The 20113-nt window shown below is 40.3% G+C and overlaps 1 protein-coding gene across 1 annotated transcript in view; it reads left to right on the top strand.

Moving 5' to 3' along the window:
- The window catches only part of ATF7 (activating transcription factor 7), a 159957-nt gene extending 144477 nt beyond the window's left edge, over positions 1-15480 (top strand). Inside the window, exons 10-12 of the mRNA XM_006883907.1 lie at positions 3680-3877; positions 7383-7491; positions 14476-15480. Of these exons, the coding sequence (XP_006883969.1) occupies positions 3680-3877; positions 7383-7491; positions 14476-14693 (525 nt within the window). The 3' untranslated portion in view covers positions 14694-15480. The remainder of the gene's footprint in view (positions 1-3679; positions 3878-7382; positions 7492-14475) is intronic.
- Positions 15481-20113: the final 4633 nt, after the last annotated feature.

Raw genomic sequence — 20113 nt, 5'->3', positions numbered from 1 at the left:
ATTGTGGAGTTAAGCATTAGGTACAGTGTTGACCCCACCCTTAACCCAGTGCCTTGACCCACTTACTTCTCAGCTCCACCCTCCACCAGGATAACCCTTCACATCTGCCAAGTCCCTTCAGAAAATATCTTCCATTGTCCAACCCATGATCTGACAGCTTGTATCTGAAGCTTTCTTGGCTTCTTTGATTCCAAATATGTCAACTGCTGACATTTTTTTTCTTTTGACCAGAGTCTCTTAAGTTTAGTTGTACTGTCTCCAAGGGAAGGTGACATGTCCTGTAGAACTCCTGTGTAGATTGTGTTTTCCTTTGTGGCCCGAGGGCCTGACGGCTTTTCCTCTGTACCTGCAATATGCCTCTTCGCTATTATCTGAGGTGACTTCCGCCGGTGCACAGCTTCCAGGCTTCCCCTCTGCCCAGGGGCGCTCTCTCCCTGTCCCCCCAGCACCTCCTCCCGATGGCTTTTCCTCTGTACCTGCAATATACCTGGGTAAAAAAAACCCCACATACCACTGGCAATTATTTCTTGGGGTTAATAAAGGTCTCCTCCTTCTCAGCTTAGTTTCCTCCCCTTTTCTGTCTTGTGAGACAAAATCTTTTAAAACTACACCCTAGGGGAACTCTTACATCTGATGAAGGTTATGATGAGACTAGGGAATATTGCATTCTACCTTAATTTTCCTATAACTATTTAGTTTATTAAAGCATGAGGGATCATTATGTAGTTTCTGTAGTATATCATTGCTGCTGTTAGGTGAGGACTCATTAGTGATCGTGCAAACAACAGACCTGAACCTTTTCCTATCCAGTGCCATCGTCACGGTCTCTGACACACTTGAGCCCATTGTCGCAGTCTACCTTGTCGAGGGTCATTCACTCTTTCCCTGACCTTCCACCTTTCCAAGCATGATGTCCCTGTCCAAGGAATAGCCTTTCCTAGCAATATGTCCAAAATATGTGAAACAAAGCTTTATCTTCTTGCCTCTAAGGAGCACTTTCGTTGCACTTTATCCAAGACAAGTTTGTTTGTTCTTTTGACAGTCCATGGGATATTCAGTCCTCTTCTCCAACACCATGATACATGTATTTTGAAGGAATACCTTTTATGACACTACTCATCTTTAAATGTGCTCTCGTGATCCCAGGAACAGATGGAAAGTTCAAATCCTCAGGAGACTTAACTCTCAATTTCTTGGAGAAAAAGCCTTAAGTACTGAAGATTCATTGCTCTTGTATGAGAACCAACTCATAGTAAACTCTCCAGTGGGTTTTCAAAGATTATAAATCACACAGGAAGAGCGTGCCCATCTTTCTGTACAGAGCCACTGGTGGAGAGGTGCCACTGCCAGAGAGGTGCCGCTTGTTGGGTAAGCAGAGCAGCCAGCACCTTATGGACTGTACCACCAGAACTTCCTAAGTACAGTTAGAAGCAGTAACCTAAGGTTTACATTGTTATCTTCTGGGTTTTTCCTTTAGGGGAGACAGTAATCCTCTGAGTAAATAAATCTTTGTTTTTCCATGATAATGGAGAATAACAGTCATACAGATCATATGCCTCTATCTTATGCCTAGACAATATGATTCAGTGAAGCAAGAGTACATGGTTACACCTGGAGAGGACAATATGACTTTTTCATTTTTATGTGACCTCTGGCATTTGGAACCTACAAATGGAGATAGCTACTAATTGCAGCAGAAGAACTTATTTTTGGTACTCTTTTACATTGACGTTGTTATATGCCATGGAGTCGCTTGCAACCCATAGTGACCGTGTGTACATAGCAACTCTCTGAATCCTGCCCTTTCCTGAGCCGCTCTCACTAATTCCGACACACTAATCCCTGTTGCCCCAGTCACTGTATCAATCAGTTTCATCCAGGGTCTTCCTCTCTTGCTTTGTTCCTTCACCTTCCAAGCATGATGTCCTTCTCCAAAGACAGGTCTCTCCTGGCCACGTGCCCAAAATATGTGAGATGAAGCTTCAAAATCCTAGCCTCCCAGAAGAAACTTGGTTTCACTTTCTCTAAGACAACATATTTCTTTTCTTGGCAGTCTATAGTATGTTTAAGACTGTTCTCCAACACAACAATTCAAAGGCATCGATTTTTCTTCTGTCATCAATAATTATTGTCCAGCTTTTTGATGCATAGCAAATAATTACAAAGACCATGGCCTGGATTAGATGCATCCTTACTTTCTAGACTGGCATCATTGTTTTCAGCACTCTGGAGAGGACCCTGACAGCAGATTTTCCCAGTGCAATTCATCTTTTGATTTTCTGGCAGCTGATGCCTGTTGATGGATTATTGGTTGTGGAGCCAAGGAGGCTGTAATTGTTGACAACATTAATCTCTTTACCATCCATCCTGGTGCTGCCAGTTGGCCCATTGGTGAGAATCTTTGTCTTCTTGATGTTAATCTTCAATCCATATTGAAGACTATAGTCCTTGACCTTCTGTAGCAGGTCCTCTTCAGTTTCAGCAAGCAAGACTGTCATCTACATAACGTAGGTTGCTGATGAGTCTACCTCCAATTCTGATGCTACATTCCTTCTCATAAAGCCCTGCTTCCCAAATGATCTTTTCTGCACATAGATTGAAAAGGCATGGAGACAGGATGCATCCCTGACACTTTCCTGTCCTGATTTTGAACCATGCAGTATTTCCCCGTTCTGTTCTGAGGACTGCTTCCTGGTCCAAGTATAAGTTTTATTAAACACAATCAAGTGTTCTGGGATTCACGTTTAGCCACAATTTGTTCTGATCCACACAACATAGTCAATGAAACACAGATAAGACATTCCTCTGGTACTCTTTGCTTTCTGCCAAGATCCATCTGACATTGGCAGTAATGTCTCTATTGCCACAACCTCTTCTAAACCCAGCTTATATTTCTGGTAGTTCTCTGTCAGTGTACTGTTCCAGTCGTTTCTGGTTGTTCTTTAGCAGGATTTTGCTAGTGTGTGATATTAGTGATATTGCTTAACAATTTCCACACTCTGTCGGGTCATCTTTTTTTGGAATGGGAGTTAACTCAGATCTTTTCCAGTCAGTTGGCCTAATAGTTGTCCTCCAGATTTCTTGGAAAACTTTGGTGAGCACATCCAGGACAGCATCTTGTTTGTTGAAATATGTCAGTTCGTATTCAATCAGTTGCTGGGGCTTTATTTTTTGCCAAGTAATTCAGAGCAGCCTGAACTTCCTCCTTCATCACCATTACCTCTTGATTTTGGTTTATTTTCTACAGATGGTTGACCTTCCTACATTATTTTAATTTTGACTGCTTTTTATAGTTGGTTTTCTATGAACATGCACCAGCTAACAAAACAGGAAAAATGGTCCAAAAGTGCCTTAGTGACAAAGGAGAATAGTTTGAAGTTTAAAAACTAAAAGAGGCTTTATTGGTAACAATTAACAATTGATTATAAATAAAAATAATTTACTGACACCTATCTTTACATAATATTCCATATCTTAGTGGCAGTGAGGTGAATTAAAACATTTTCCCCCCTGGTCTAGTGTAGTTGTTTACATGCACTGCTTGTCCAAATCCGTGATCCTCAAACTTTTATTCCGGAGTCTCCCTAAAATTCTCCTGACACTCATTTGCCTACCTACAAGAGTCTCTACTGTTAAGAAATAATACCTGAAATAATTCATTTTGCTTCCTGGGCAACAGGTATCACCAGCCCAGCCCACCCCTAGCACCGGGGGAAGACGGCGACGCACGGTGGATGAAGATCCAGATGAACGGAGACAGCGCTTTTTGGAGCGCAACAGAGCTGCAGCCTCCCGTTGCCGTCAAAAACGGAAGCTGTGGGTATCCTCCCTAGAGAAGAAGGCAGAGGAACTCACTTCCCAGAACATTCAGCTGAGTGTGAGTGGGTCTTGAATGATTATTTGGCATTGTTGAGTCTAAAAAATAGGATTAAATCATAAAAAAAGTGAGACGTTATTTACTGTTTTGTGTTGTTGAGTCTGAACCAACTCAGACCTGACCCTCCAGTGGATTTTCAGAGTCTGTAAATTGCATGGGAAGAGATTGTCCATCTTCCTCCCCAGAGCAGCTGGTAAATTCAATCTGTGTGCCTTTGGGCTGGCAGCACAACTCTTTACACACTAGGCCACCGAATTCAGTTTTTATATAGAAAATAGCAGTTCTCTAATTATAACAGATCCATAAGATTTGCCAGGAGAAATGCAGAAAGAATCTTTTTTTTATATTGCATTTCACTTCACACAATTTATTGTCTTATAGGTTTTTTTGTTGTGTTTTTACTCCTCTCTTACACATTTTTTTTAATTTAGTTTGTTTATTTTTCATTTCAATGAACATCTACAGAGATTTTGGAATTCCATTCATTCATTGTTGCACCCTTCTCCCCGCACCACCCCCCCCCCCCCGTTTGCTCCTCTCCTTGAAAAGCAAAAGAAAAACTCCCGCATTGGTACACAATCCCCCCGCACCTCCCCAAACCCCACCCCCTACCCCCAAATATAATCCACTCTGCAACCCAGAAAGAATCTCTTTTAACAGAGTTGAAATTGCTTCCCAAAAAATAAGAAAAGGCACTCACCTTCTTTTTTTTTTTTGGCACTCACCTTCTGTTTACAAATCTGTTACTATCCATAGACCAGGCCATCCATAGACTGACTCATTTGGATGAAGAAAATTGATTTAAGTACCCTGGATGCTCTTAAATTATTAACAGGATTTGATGAGTCTGGAACACCCAAAAGGAAATGTTTTTGCTCCACATGATCCACCTTAATTCTCAGTTTTATGGGAATTAATACAGTTTCATTCCCAGCTCTAAAGGATCTTCTTCTAACTGAACCTTTAAAAAGTAAGGGAAAAGCTATTAAACCTTCCAAACATTTTTCTGAATGTTATTTTCTCTTCAGATTATGTTAAAATATTTAATTACAATTGAGTTCTAAGAAATATTTGTCTCCTATGTACCGTCGAGTCAGTGCATAAAAATACCTAGGAGGTTTTTAGAGTGTTTATAAATTATATCCATGGGAGGAGACTCCCATCTTTCTCCTGCCGAGCCACTGGTAGATTTAAATCACATGCCTTTGGGTTGGCAGCACAGCTTACCACTAGGCCACCAGAAGTGTGTGTGTGTGTGTGTGTGCGCACACATGCACCAGTTATATCCTCTTCCCTGTAAGTTAGTTGTGTGCCTTTCAAAAGATACATGAAGATTTTGTTTTGCTTTTTTAGTCATAGTTTTGATAAGAGGTGAGTGTATGTTTCAGCATAAATGGCATAACAGTATCTCCTGGATATTTAGCCCCGTATATAGAATCTACTTTTTTTTTTCTTTTTTTTAATAACTTTAGTAGTACATTCCAGGGAGTTCTGACAGCCTAGTGACAAGATGCTGCACTGCAATCCCAAAGGCACTTGGCTCAAGGCCACCAGCTGCTCTGTGGGAAAAGGATGGGGAATCTCCTCCTGTGCAATTAACTGCCTCTGAAAACCCACTTGAGGGTCAGCTATGAGTTGGTTCCAACTCAACAGTACACAACAGCACAGTAGTATATTCTATACGTTATAAGATATGATATGTTTAGATGGTCTTGTATTCTTTTTATAGGACAGCAGGGTTATAAAAGTAAACAGTTCTGTTGTCACATTGGGTAACAGGAGTGAGGGGGAGAGGGGAAAAACAGAAATGTAAACAAAGAACTCTCCAAAGACCTAGACAAAGGAGGATCAACCTGGGAACAAATGAGATAAAGACAATATGGCTGTTGCAGTTATTAAATAGGAACCAGATATATATAACTGTTTAAAAGGGAGAAAGGGCTTGGAAGAAAAGGAAATCATTAGGACAGCAAAGATTAGTGGAGGCCTTGGGGTGAAGAAATCACTAAAGTGCAGTGAGGACTTGAGACAGGGAAATAAAAGTAATAGATCAATAGTAGTTAATTACAGAAAACACAATGTATGGAAATGATTATATAAAACAAAATATACATGAGTGAAACAATGTATATGAATGACTATATAAAAGTGAATTATTATTTTAAAAAAGAGTAAGTAGTTCTGTTAAATAGTTTCCTACAAGTGTATTTCCTTAGTCCAAGGACATATTCAATATTAATTTGAATACAGTCATATTTTTTCAAAGTAGTGGAGGGGTTTTTTTATGATAAAAACTTCACTTTTCCTTCCATTGATGATCATTCTGGTCCTGGGCTGTCTGAAGCCTTGCTGAATCAAGAGTCTTACCAGATGCAAGGGGGGAAAAATTCAGACAACATTCTTTTCATACTTTAAGAAAAGCAACTATTGTATCCAAGACTAGAGATTTTTTTTTTTTAATTACTTGCTCTGTGCTGTTGAATTGGATCCGACTGGCACAAGAGGAGATTGTCCCTCCTTCTCCAGTGGATCATCTGGTGATTCTAACTATGCACCTTTGGGATTGCAGCGCAGCTTTTTGCCACGAGGCCACCAGAACTCCCTTAATTTTCTTTTATTACATTATTTATTCATTATTGCACATTTTCTTCCCACCTTTTTGCTACGCTTCCCCCAATCCACTTTACAATACATCTCTTGTTTCTAATTGTTGTCATACATATACTACTTAATCATATACTCCTTTCAGACCATTTCTTCCCCTCATCTGTTCCAGTGCAGTATTCATTATCCGTCCACTCTTTTCCTATTCCCCCTCAATCTCCAGTGCCAGTCTTACTGTATAACAGTGATGTTATGCAGTATTTTTCCTTTTGTGACTGAGATATTCACTAGGCATAATGTCTTTCAGGCTCACCCATGTAATGTAATGTTTTTACAAGTACATTGGTGGTTTTTTGGGTGTTTGGGTTTTTTTTTTTAATTAATTTTAATGAAAGTTTACAGAGACTTAGGGTTTCCAGTCATTCATTGTTGCACTTTTCTCCCTGCCCACCCTTCGCCCTCCCAGTTCATTGTTTTTTTATTGCTGCATAATAATCTATTGTGTGAATATACCATTGTTTTTCTATCCATTTGTTTGTTGATGAGCACAGGGGTTGCTTCCATCTCTTTGCTACTGTGAATAATACAGCAATAAAAATAAGTGTGCGTGTCCAGTCAAGACTCTGGTTTCTTTAGAGTATATTCATTCCCAGTAGAAGAATTGAAGGGTCAAATGGCATTTCTCTTTCCAACATTTTGAGAAAGGGCCAGACCACCTTCCATAGTGGTTTACCATTTTACATTCCCACCGGCAGTGAATAAGAGTTCCAATCTTTCCACAACCTCACCAGCATTTATTGTTTGCTGCCCTATTGAATTTTGCTACTATTGTTGGAGTGAGATGGTATCTCATAGTTAAGATTAATTATCTTAATACTTTTTTCCTACTCTCCCTCCTCAGAATGAAGTCACATTACTACGCAATGAAGTGGCTCAATTGAAACAGCTTCTTTTAGCTCATAAAGATTGCCCTGTCACTGCACTACAGAAAAAGACCCAAGGCTATCTAGGTGAGTGACTAACATTCTAATTAAGTTCAACCAAAAAATAAATCATATGTATTGAATACTCAACTCTCATAATATTATAACTCCATCTGAATGTTCTAGGAAATTCAGATTGATGAGTAAGTACCTTTGTGGATCAGCCAGTCTTTAAAAATTTTAATAAAAAATAAAAATAAAAAATAATTTTTACAAATTTTTATTGAATTAGCCAAATTATTGTTGGAAATGAATAATGTCTGCTTTAGTGGTTGCCTACTTTCTATTAGTAGCTTCCCTGACATTTTTCCCAGTTTTTTCCCCTGAGGTAGACATTCTGTTCATTTCTGCATCAGAAAATGGCACTCAGGGTAGGTCACTTACCTGATGTTATAGAAGTGAATGAAGGGATAGAGCCAAGATTTCCATCCTAGTTTTTCTGATTTCAATGGGTGTGTCTTTACTTAGGATATAAATAGCACATGCTAGAAAAGCAGTATTTTGTTAAATATTGGGACTTTTTATTAGTTTCAGTTTGTAATTTAGAGCACATAAAATAATGATAGAAGTGAACAGAGTTGTGATCAAATGAAGCAAAAATTTGCATAAATAATTTCTGGTTTGTCTATGAAAATTAAATAAATTCATATAATTATTGGCTACCAAATTTTGGCATGTTGAATTATTTTCCACTTACTGTCTTTATCACTTCAGAGATGTAATCCTATAAAAAAGAGTAACCATATCATCAGTTTGAAGTATTTGTATTTGACTTTTAATATGTATTTTAAAAGGAGCTCTAGTGGCCTGGTGGTAAGGAGTTGTGCTGGTATCCCAAAGGTAAGTGGTTCAAATCCACCAGCTGCTCTACGGGAGAAAAAGAGGCAGTCTCCTCCCATGAAATTAACTGTCTCCAAAAATCCTCTAAAAGGACAGCTATGGGTTGGTTTCAACTCAACAGTACATAACAACAACTTGCATTTTAAGGCACATACATTCATTAAACAGGTATTATTTATTGATTGCCTATTCTGGAAGCAAATAGATTAGATTAAAATCCCTGCCCTTGATGAGTTTATATTTTCTTATCAGAGACAGACAATAAACAAGGCAAATAAATAAAATATATGGGATGTTAGATGATAGAAGATTTCAAAAGGCAGCATGGGATGACAAAGCAAAATATTACAATGAAATGTGCAAGGAGTTGGAGTCAGAAAATCGAAAGGACCGAACTCAGCATTTCTTTAGCTCAAGGAACTGAAGAACAAATTCAAACCTCGAGTTGCTATAATCAAGGATGCTTTCGGCAGAATGTTAAATGATCCAGGAAGTAAAAGAAGATGAGAAAGAAGAAAGAATATTCTGAGTCACTGTATCGAAAGGAATTGGAAGACACAGAAGAATTTCATGAAACAACATATAAGCAAGAGCCTATGGTGATGAAAGAAGAAGTTCAGGCTGCTTTGAAGGAAATGGCAAAAAATAAGGCTCCAGGAATAGATGGTATACCAGTTGACATATTTCAACTAGATGCTGCCCTGGACATGCTCAAAAAGTTGTGCCAAGAAATCTGGAGAACAGCCAGTTGGCCAACTGACTGGAAGAGATCTATATTTATTCCTATCACAAAGAAAGGTGACCCAACAGCGTGTGGAAACTATAGAACAATCTCACTGATTTCACATGCAAGCAAGATTTTACTGAAGATTATCCAAAAACGACTGGAACAGCACATCAGCAGAGAACTACCAGAAGTCCAGGCTGGGTTTAGAAGGGGTCATGGTACTAGGGATATTGTACCTGATGTTAGATGGATCTTAGCTGAAAGCAGAGAATACCAGAGGAATGTCTATCTGTGTTTCATTGACTATGCAAAGGCATTTCATTGTTGTGGATCATAACAAATTGTGGCTGACTCTGAGAAGAATGGGAATCCCAGAACACTTGATTGTGCAAATGCGAAACCTATTCTTGGACCAGGAGGCAGTCGTCAGAACAGAGCAAGGGAACACTGCATGGTTCAAAATTGGGAAGGGCATACGCCAGGGATGCATCCTATCTCCATACCTTTTCAACCTATATGCAGAGCAGATTATCTGGGAGGCTGGGCTCTATGAGGAGAAATGTGGGGTCAAGATTGGTCGACAATTTATCAACAATCTGTGTTATGCAGATGACACAACCCTGCTTGCTGAAACTGAAGAGGACCTGAAGCACCTGCTGCAGAGGGTCAAGGACTACAGCCTCCAATATGGATTGAGGCTCAATGTCAAGAAGACAAAGATTCTCACCACTGGACCAATTGGCAGCATCAGGATGGATGGTGAAGAGATTGAGATTGTACACAGCTTTAGTTTGCTTGGCTCCACAGTCAACAGTCTTGGCACCAGCAGCCAGGAAATTAAAAGGTGCATTGCCATGGGAAGGTCTGCTATTAGGGACCTCTCCAAAGTACTGAAGAGCAATGGTGTCTCTCTGGAGACTAAGTGCGTTTGATACAGGCCATGGTCTTCACAATCACTTGTTAATGCATCAGAGAGTTGGACAATGACCAAGGAGGGTAGGAGAATTGATGCCTTTGCGCTGTGGTGCTGGACAAGAGTATTGAGAATATCATGGACTGCTAGGAAAACAAACAGATTCGTCCTAGAAAGGGTTAAACCGGGTGGCTCCTTGGAGGCAAGGATTCTGAGGCTCAGTCTAACATACTTTGGACATGTTGTGAGGAGAGACTGGTCCTTGGAGAGGGACATCATGCTTGGGAGGGTGGAGGGACGGCACAGGAGGGGAAGGCCCTCTATGAGGTGGATTGATTCAGTGACTGGGATAATCGGGGTGTGAGTGTCAGAGACAGTGCGATTGGCACAGGACAGAGCAGAGTTTAGGGCTGTTGTACATAGGGTCGCTATGAGTCGCAAGCGACTTGATGGCACATAACAAGAACATGTTAGATGATAGTGATTATGTAAACTGTATGATGTGTTAGATCATAACAAGCCTAGGGACACAAAAAAAATAAAATAGCAGTACTGAAATTATATATGAAATAGCTTTTGAATAAAGACCTAAAGGTAATGAGGGGAGAGAGACATGTGGTTATATGGGAGGAAAATACTGCAGGCAGCAGGAGTAGCAGATGCAAAGACCTAAGCCTAGCACACTCCAGGGACTTCAGGGAGGCTAATGGAATAGAGAGACTAGGAGTTTGACAGAAGTTGTGTTGAGATAGAAGAGCTAAGGGGAACATATCATGTAGTGTCTCTTTGGCCATAAGTGAGATCTCAGCTTTTATTGTAATTGGTAGCCAAAGAAGAGTAATTGGCTGAGCTGCCTTACATTTGGGTGGGATCATTTGAGTGACTTGACTGATCATTGATTTACATTTGAGCTGAGACTTCAGGGTGCAAGGGCAGACAGTCTGCCTAGGAAGCTGTTGCAGTAATATAAGCAAGAGATGATAAATCTATGACCAGAATATGGTAGTGAAAGTGGTTGACTTTTAAGGATGTATTTTTACAGGGATTGATATTGAGCCTGTTGGAGCAGTACTTATGAGAAAGAAAAGTAAAAACTGCACCAAAGTTTTTAGCTTGAGAACCTACAGGAATAGAATAACCATTAATTGAAATGGAGAGAAGAGTATATTAGGACCTCATTTATTTGACGAATTGAGGAAGCGAGACATGTCAAATAGATATGTCAAGCATTTGGTTTTATGGGTTCACATTTAGAGGAAAGGTTGAAGATGGCATTTTGTGAAAAGCTCTGTCTCACATACTTTGGCCACATGGCCAGGAGATACCAGTCCTTGGAGAAGGACATCATGCTTGGAAGGGTGGAGGGACAGCGCGGGAGAGGAGGACCCCAGATGAGATGGATTGATACAGTAACTAGGGTAACAATGGAGGTAGGTGTTTGGAGTCAGTGAGACTGGCTCAGGACAGGGCAGTTGTAGATAGGGTTGCTGTGGGTCGCAGGTGACCTGGCAGCACATAACAACATTTTTATTTAGTTTTTACAGCATGAAACTAGATGATGTACCCAACCTAGCAATTACAGATGGAAAAGGAGACATCATCCCAGAACTGTGTTCTGAGAACAAAGAGACAAGAAAGAAACCACAAGAGATCCAGAGAATGAGCTGCAAGAAAGGTAGAAAAACTAGCTGAGTGTAAAGTTCTGGAAACCAAGAGAAGAAAGTAATGAAAGTTGAGCAGTGTGCTACTTCAGAATCTGTTGATGAGCCAAAAAAGGGGAAGGATTGCGTATTACTATAAACTTTCAGTTCATTCCTTAGAACAACTATAACAGATCCATTGAATTTTATACATTTGTTACAGCAAAGATATATTTCATTACTGCTATAATATACACTTTATTGTAGATAACTTGTAACAAAGATGAGTTCCAAAACAAATAAAACACTGCCACTACTCTGAGTCTCTCAGAAGTTTACAGGGAGATAAATATATAAATCAGTGAACAAGGGAAGTACCAGTGCCCTGTTCAGAGAGCTTGTACTGGAAGCTTCCTGAAGACAAGGTTCCCATTTTATTCTTTCATATTTGATACAGTGATGATGTTCAGTAGATGTATGAGAAATAAGTGAATGGTTACTCTGTAAGCACAAAGGATGAAATAGCTAATTGCTTGAATATAACAAAGGCTTCACAGTGGAGTATTTGAATCCTGAAAAATTACTCAGGCATTCTCGGGAATGTTTACCTTATCCCACACAGCTCTTTTTTTTTTTTATTAATTTTAATTAAAGTTTATAGAGGCTTAGGGTTTCCAGTCATTCATTGTTGCACTTTTCTCCCTCCCACTCCCTCCCCCAATTTACTCTTCTCCTTGAAAAGAAAGAAAAACTATTTCATTGTTATACAGTCTCTCCCCTCAATTCCACTCCACTATGCAGCCTTCACTCTGGACTTCTGTAATGACAAGAATACCCATTCATATGTCCCTTTTAAACAGATCTCTCCCTCATCTGTTTCAATGCAATATACATCATCCCTCCCTTTTCTGTCTTCCCTCAACCCCAATTTCAGTCCCGTTTTACAACAGTGGCCCTACTGTTGTAGAATGGGACTGTCCTTGGGGTTGGGGAGAGACTGAGTAAGATGGGTTCAATAATGTATACTGCACTGAAACAGAGGAGGGAGAAAACTGTTTAAAAGAGATATATAACTAGGTATTTCTGTCATCACAGGAGACTAGAGCGAGGGCTACATGGTGGAGGGGACCTGGGGGAGGGTTTGTAAAACAATGAAAGAATCTTTTCTTTTACTTTTCCATAATTTTTGGACTCATGTACTTATAACTTGTTAGTCAAATTTGTGTCTTCTAGGTTGCAACACCCCCATGATACATCTTCAAGGATATGAACATGTACGGCCAAGCACAATCAATAAGAGTGCATCTAAATTCCAAAATCAATCTCCATAATAGTCTGTGTGTTTCCTACTGCCAAAGGGGCCCTTTAGAGTAGTGAGAGAAGATCTTCACCCTGAAACCCACAGCGTCCCTTTTCAGCAGGAAGTAGCTAAGAGAATACGCCATCCCCTTTTCCTTATGACTCAGGGTGAAGTCTCTCTCAGGGAGGAGTGATAGGGAATGGCAAAGGACACACTGACAAAGGAGATTAATCAGAACTGGCTTTGACAAGCACTGTGGCATTTGGACAAGAACAAACTGGGAGGAGGGTAGAGAGAATAGTGCAACAATGAATGAGTGGAAGCCCAAAATCTCTGTAAATGTTTATGAAAATTAATAAAATATAGAAAAAAAACAAAACAGTGGCCCTATGCAATATTTGCCATAATGTCCTCCAGGGTCACCCATTTTGTATAATATTTCATGAGTTTCTTGTTTTTCAGTGCAGCATAGAATTTCACTGTGTGAATATACAAGAGCTTCTCTATCCATTCATTTGTTGATGGGCACACAGCTCTTTTTAAGCAGCTTAAGAGGCATATTTGATATTTAATAACACTTCTTGATTAATGAGCAACATAAAACTACCTTTTTATAGCGCTCAGAATTTTATCTAATGTAGCTCATAGTGTTTTTAAAAAATGTGTTTTCAATTATTAATGCTTAACTAATTGGTAGTTAAAGAGGATCTAACAGGTCTCTTATTTGTGGTGTTGGTCAGGGACTGACCATTTTATGTTAGATTGATATTTACCATATATCACACATATATATCTATCAATTATATATCACAGATATGTATCTGTGGTACAAAATACATGCTAGAGAAACATCATCAAATCATTTAATTCCTATAGAAATTAAACTAGAGAGAGATCTAACTTAAATCCTTAAAGATGTGAAAAAGTGAAAGAATGTTCCAAATAGGGGTAATGCGAATTAACAATGTTAAAAATTCACTTTATTAGAATACAAAAAAAAAAAAACAACAAAACACCCCAATAACCATTGCTGCTGAGTCTGTTCTGACTGATAGTGGCCCTTTAAGGGCAGAGTAATCTTTGCAAAAGCCTACTGTCACATCTTTCTCCCATGGTGTAGATAGATGGGAGGGGGGAGAGAGAGTGAGTGAGTGAGTGAGTGAGTGTGTGTGTGTGTGTGTGTGTGTGTGTGTGTGTGTGTGCATGCATGTATGTACGTAAAATTACAGTAAACCCACACAGATCTCTCTAGTTGGTTCCAACTCATAGTGGCCTTCCAAGCCTGTAAAGTGTCACAGGAGGAGGAAACTGCCCTTTTTGTCCTGCAGAGTGACTAGTGGATTCAAACCGCTGAAGTAATGCAGTCTTTCGTTTAGCAGCACAACTCAGTACAGATTACACTACCAGAAAATATGGGTCAATTTTGCCCTACTTCTTGCTTTCCTTCTCACAAGTTCCCGCTTCCTAGCCCTTAGAAGCCAAGATTCTGGTTTTGGTTTTTTCCACCTTAAAAAAGACCAGCTTACTTTTCTTTTGGCTTCTTTTTGTTTTCTAACCACTTATCTCTGGTGTTTGCTTTCCTTCCTGACAGAAAGCCCTAAGGAAAGCTCAGAGCCAACGGGTTCGCCAGCCCCTGTGATTCAGCACAGCTCAGCAACAGCCCCCAGCAATGGCCTCAGTGTTCGCTCTGCTGCTGAAGCTGTGGCCACCTCGGTCCTCACTCAGATGGCCAGCCAAAGGACAGAACTGAGCATGCCAATTCAGTCGCATGTGATCATGACCCCACAGTCCCAGTCTGCTGGCAGATGATGCCTTCCCTGGTGGAGAGGTCCCCAGTCAGAGCTCGCCCACTTCAAGAACCAAGGGAGATACCATCTTATACACTCCCATCTACCTTGGATGTGGGAATATGGAGGGGAAATTGTGTGTTGTGAGTCATGGACAGGTGTGGGGCTTTATTCTTCAGCTACGTGGTCATATACATTTGACACCTGTATTAGGATCCACCCAGCCCCAGAGCCACATAGATCGTCCCTCTACCCGTGGGGGTTTCTGATGTACACATAACCAAAGGCCTTTCCAGATGGTCAGAACAATCAGTCTTGCCCCATGCACGTATACTAAACTCTTTTAACACTAACTCTTGCACTTCTTGGTTTGGGGTTTCTCAGTTTCTTCTCTTCTCATTAAACTGTCACTGTTACCTTCTTGTTCCATAATAGCATCTTGTCACTTCCTCTCAGTAGAGAGAGGCTAGATTTGATGGCTGTCACATACTTAATTCATCCCCAGCCTCTCTATGGACTCAGGACTTTTTCTCCCAGTAGCTGCTTCTTTACTCCTCTTTTTCTCCCTCAGCTCTAGTTCAAACATTCACTTATGGAGAATCTAAGGTTACTTTTGATTTATGAAATAGCAGTATTTTCCAGCTCTTGCATAAACTTTAGTCCTTCATCTACCAAACAAAATACAGGAATTTCATTGTAATTTTGTTGTTTCCATTTATTTTCAGAGCCATTTGGGTACTTTATCTTTTGACTTTACCTAATAATATAGTGGTGGGGTCTTTTCCACCTCCTCACTAAGCCTTGAAAACCTCATCTTGTGGCCTTATATTATTAAATATTAGTATAAAGGGAAAGAGCCTTTTTATGTGGTGCCGTCATCTGCCTTCAGTTCTAATCTCAGAGGAGGCAGGAACAATGTTGTTTAAAGCTGGTTCAGATTACTAGATTAATTGATGCTTTTGTTTTATAAGGCTTTACTAGCCAAAACATATTTATTCCTTTCAGTCATCTTTCTGCTTCTGCCTCTCCCTCTTCATGCCACCTTACTGCTGATGTCTGTTTTCTGTAACTAGTTCAGACGCAGCCCTCTTAGAGGTTCAAGTATTAAAAACTCTATACCCCCTCACTCTTTCCCATCTCTCACCCTCACTCATCTGTCTTCTTTGATGGCCTAAAATCACAAATTTCCCTCACCCTTTGGATCCACCTTCTTTCTGTTTCTTCAGACCCTATTATTTCTTCAGCTCTTTCTGCTCTCTGGTCCTTAAAACACATTGGCTGTCCATACTGTGAGGCATTGTAGCCAAGGTCCTGCGTGAGATAAGTTTAGATGAGGAGATAGGAAGGTGCAATACTGATCTTCAGAAATATTCAGACTCATTGAAAGATCTGGCCTGCCTCAGAAATTGGTGACTCTGTCAGCTGCCATTTTTGATGAGTTGGAATGTAGAGGGTAGAAATTCTTCTCCTGTCCCTCCTTCTTCCCCACTAGGACTTTTTCTCTTTCCTTGGCTCTGAACTATGCAATTTCTACCAGAGCCATAGGAAACAATCCAGAGCCAGAGGCCTGTGGCTAGATAGGTCAGCTTTAATAGCCCTTCAGTGTGAAACCTTTCCAATTGTCCTGGAGCCACTTTCTACCATCTGTCCAAGTCAAAAACTTACTTCTCTCCATCTTGTATACTTGCACCATAAACATAATACAAAATAGCCACCAGCTTCCTTTCTTATTTTGTCTTCCAAAAGTGACTGTCATAATATAAGAAAACATTCTGAGCTACAAATTTTCTATCTTCAGCATAATATACTGACTGGTAAGCCAGTCAGGTGGTTTGTTTTGTTGCATTTGTTTTAAATTTCCCCTCCTGCTTTTCAGATCTAGTGCTGAATAAGTCACACCTGGCGAAGAAAAAGGAGAGAAAACATAGGTTTTCTTGTCCTCGACCACTAGGAACCCAACAGGATGAGCCCCCAGGGTGACTCATAATAGCAAATGTCATGGCAGATGGTCAGGACACAGGTTGCCACCTCCAGGGACTTCATTTGCCTTGGAAAATTCACAGCCATAATTTGAGCTCAGGACTTTTCCTTTAGACAACTGTTCCCTTCAGTTTTCTTCTGCTTTAAAGTTTTTTACCCTTTTTTCTTGTCTTGATTTCCCACTAAGCAGCCTTGCCCTAAAGCTTGACTGAGTTTATGGCTCCTAAGGAGTCTTCATAAGATCTTCAAATATTTTTCTTCCTCTTTTATTCAACTACTTTAAAAGTTAAGAATCAACTCATCACTGGACACATGCCTTGCTTACTGTTTGGCCTTGGAGGAGGTCTGAATCCCTGTGTTGGATGGCTAATTTATGTAGCTTACTTAAATTAAGCTTCTTAGCCCTCAAGTCTAATTCCTTGAGCCCTTGTCACATTTTCATCAGTAAGAAATTACTATTGGAGACCTGAATAAGGGGCATTGCCAGAGCCTTAGTTGTGAAACAACAATGAAATGTGGAAAGAGCAGACAGGCCTTTAATCTTTTTGTTTCCTTTTTATTTTTTTTCTCCTCCTTTTGGTTTTTATCCTCCATATCACTAAGAATGAAGAGCAATTGCTCACCCAGAATCCTCTCCTACAGTGAAGGAGAACATAATTTACCTTGTTACTGCTGCCAGACAGGTCATTCTTCATTGATCTTTGCTTTCCAGACATATCTGGACCAGAACCAAATGTCGTGGAGTGTATCACTTAGTCCTTCCTTAGAGCCAAGATCATTCTAGGGGCCTCACAAGGAGAGGGAGAATGAATACAGGATTCAAGCCTTCCGCTTCACTCCAAAGATACTACTACAAGATACCCAAGGCCATAGAAAAAGACCTGGTAAGAATCAGGTTTAGTCTGCTAGAACTTCCGGCCCTTTGCTCATGAAAGAAAACTTGCTTAGAGTTGAAAACTCCTAAGAAAGTTTCCCATACTACTAGGGAGGACTAAAATGAGTAGTACCTCTTGTGTTTACTCTTTACCTGTTTGTTGTTCACCCAAGGTCTGGCTTCTTTTAGTCTCTACTTCTCTCCTTGACCCTGACCACTAAGCCATGTGCGCCGGGTAGTGGTAAAAGAGGAGTTGGGCTAACTGAACCACACCTTCCTGCCTTACTATCCCCATTCTGTTCTTGACTCCTTTCTTTTATCTGCTGCCCCCAGCACCACCCAGTGTGGTAAATGAGGTGTGTAACCATAACCATGCCCCATCTATAGTTTGACCTACCAAGCAGACAACAAAAAAAGTCTTCCTCTGGTTTCTGAAGCTCTGTTACTCCCCATTGAAAGGTTCTTTAAAGGTGCTAGCCCCTAGACAGCTCTCTCTCCCACCCAAATTCACCCCTTTCTTTCATAATTTACTTCCCATCCTCAAATCATTATTTTCCATTAATACTGTACATTGCATACACAGGAAGGAAATGTAATATTTTTTAAAAGTTTCACAATCAGTCTTTTTATTCTAGTCCTAGCTATCTACATATGTCTTTTTTATAAGCTTCATGCTTTTTTTAAGACTTTTGATTGAGGTGGAAGGGAGGAACAGGACAAGCAAGGATACTAAAGCAGATTAGAAGACTCCTATCCATTACACAACCCTTAGAATCCCTCTCAGAGTACTGAACTCATTCTTTGTGTTTGCATGTTATGTGCATATAAACATAAAAGCCTTCTCGCCTACCCCAGTGTGATGACCCAGCACGAAAGATAGGTATAGGTGCCTGCTTACCCTTATCCCCACCCTCTGCACCATATTATTCATTTGTCTCACTTTGGGCTAAAGTCCTGCTCAAAAATGAGAAAAGGTCAAGGAGAGAGCAGAGCAGGTAAAAGCCGCTTATGCCCTTTCTAGTTTCAGGTTTGTCTTGTAGCTACTAGGGTTTATATTTTTTTTAATTGGGGTCATGGAGGGTCTGGTAACAGGAATACCTCACCAGGGCATGGTGAGTGAGGTTTTAGCTCCACAAAGTGGCTCTAACTACCAGTTTCATTGGCTTGACTTTAGGAAAGCAATTCTCTAAATGTGATCAAAACCAGCCAACATCACCACCATCATCTAGGAACTTGTTACAAATGTAAATTATGGATCCATCCCAGACATACTGAATCAGAAATTATTTTTTAATCAGAAATTCTTGGGATGGGTTTTAACAAACACTCCAGGTAATTCTAATTATACCATCCACTGCCTTAGGATAGGCTGGGAAATTCTTACAGGATTCTTAAAGTCTTATACATTAAAGACTACCCATTGTCTTAGCACAACCAATTTTTTCCAGTTCCTCTGTTCTTTTTATTTGTTAAAACAGTCACACCACATACTCAGAATCAAGTTTGTCTCTTTCCCGATCATATCCCTGAAATCTGCCACTGGGTTGGTCTGAACAAAAGTTGTCCAGTGTTCCCTTGCAAACTGGTCATCCCATAATTTTTGTTATATTAAGGACCAGCTGGAGCTTTAGCTGTAATGTTCTCCCATATACAGACCTACCCTTCTTGGCAAGAAGATGAAACACACACACTACCACCACCACCACCACCCCAGCCCCAGCCTGAACAGTGGAGGCTGCAGCATCCTGACACCATATCTGTTTAAAAGAAAACAGTGTGTATCTATGATTATATCTCTGTTCATCTATATATCCTTGACATGTAGCAGTACCTCTCCATCTCATCAAGGAACTCAACTCTGGGCTTGGGTCTCCAAGTCCCAGTGGTGGGCTTTGACAGGTGGGAGGATACAGTGCTACAGGCTATTATTTTGTTACAAACCGTATTTTCCTTTCTCCCTTCCACCCAAATCCGCATGATCCCTGTGAGCAGGCTCTCACAATCTCCTGGGATGGGCTGAGACAGGGGCTTTGCTCTATTCTTCCCCATTCCTTCTTCATTCCCCTTTGCCACTTAGCAGTTATCTCCCCAGCCAGGCCTTCTCCCTCCTTTACCCTGACATATATTGTGCCTTATTTATGCTGCAAATATAACATTAAACTATCAAGAGAACCACTGTTAAGTCTGTTGCTTTAGTACTCTGACACACAAGTCCCAATGCCCACTCTTTCTGGGAACTCAGGGGCTTTCATATCTGTGATCTTCCTTTCATTCTTCCCTGTTCTGCAGACATGAGGAGTGAACATTTGTATCTCTACTTTTTGTATAGGGAAGGTACAATTTAGGTAAGGCTATTTTTATAAATTGCATAGTATGACAAGATACGGAACTAAAGTTTAGATCTGTACAGTGCCCCAGAATCAGAAGGCATCCAAAATTATGGGAACACTCTACCAAAGAACTAACGTGGTTTAAGTGTGTGGAGATTGTAGAATGCCTTCTTTCTGTGTTTGATCCCTGCCCACCTCACAACCACAGATAACAACCCTACCTTCAATAAGCTTCCTTCCAGCTTGACTGGGGGAAAA

Source organism: Elephantulus edwardii, unplaced genomic scaffold, assembly GCF_000299155.1.
Source record: "Elephantulus edwardii isolate Elephantulus edwardi_28Jun2011 unplaced genomic scaffold, EleEdw1.0 scaffold00030, whole genome shotgun sequence".
Lineage (NCBI taxonomy): Eukaryota > Metazoa > Chordata > Mammalia > Macroscelidea > Macroscelididae > Elephantulus > Elephantulus edwardii.
The sequence above is the reverse complement of the archived record's forward strand: the minus strand, read 5'-3'. Positions and strand labels throughout refer to the sequence as shown.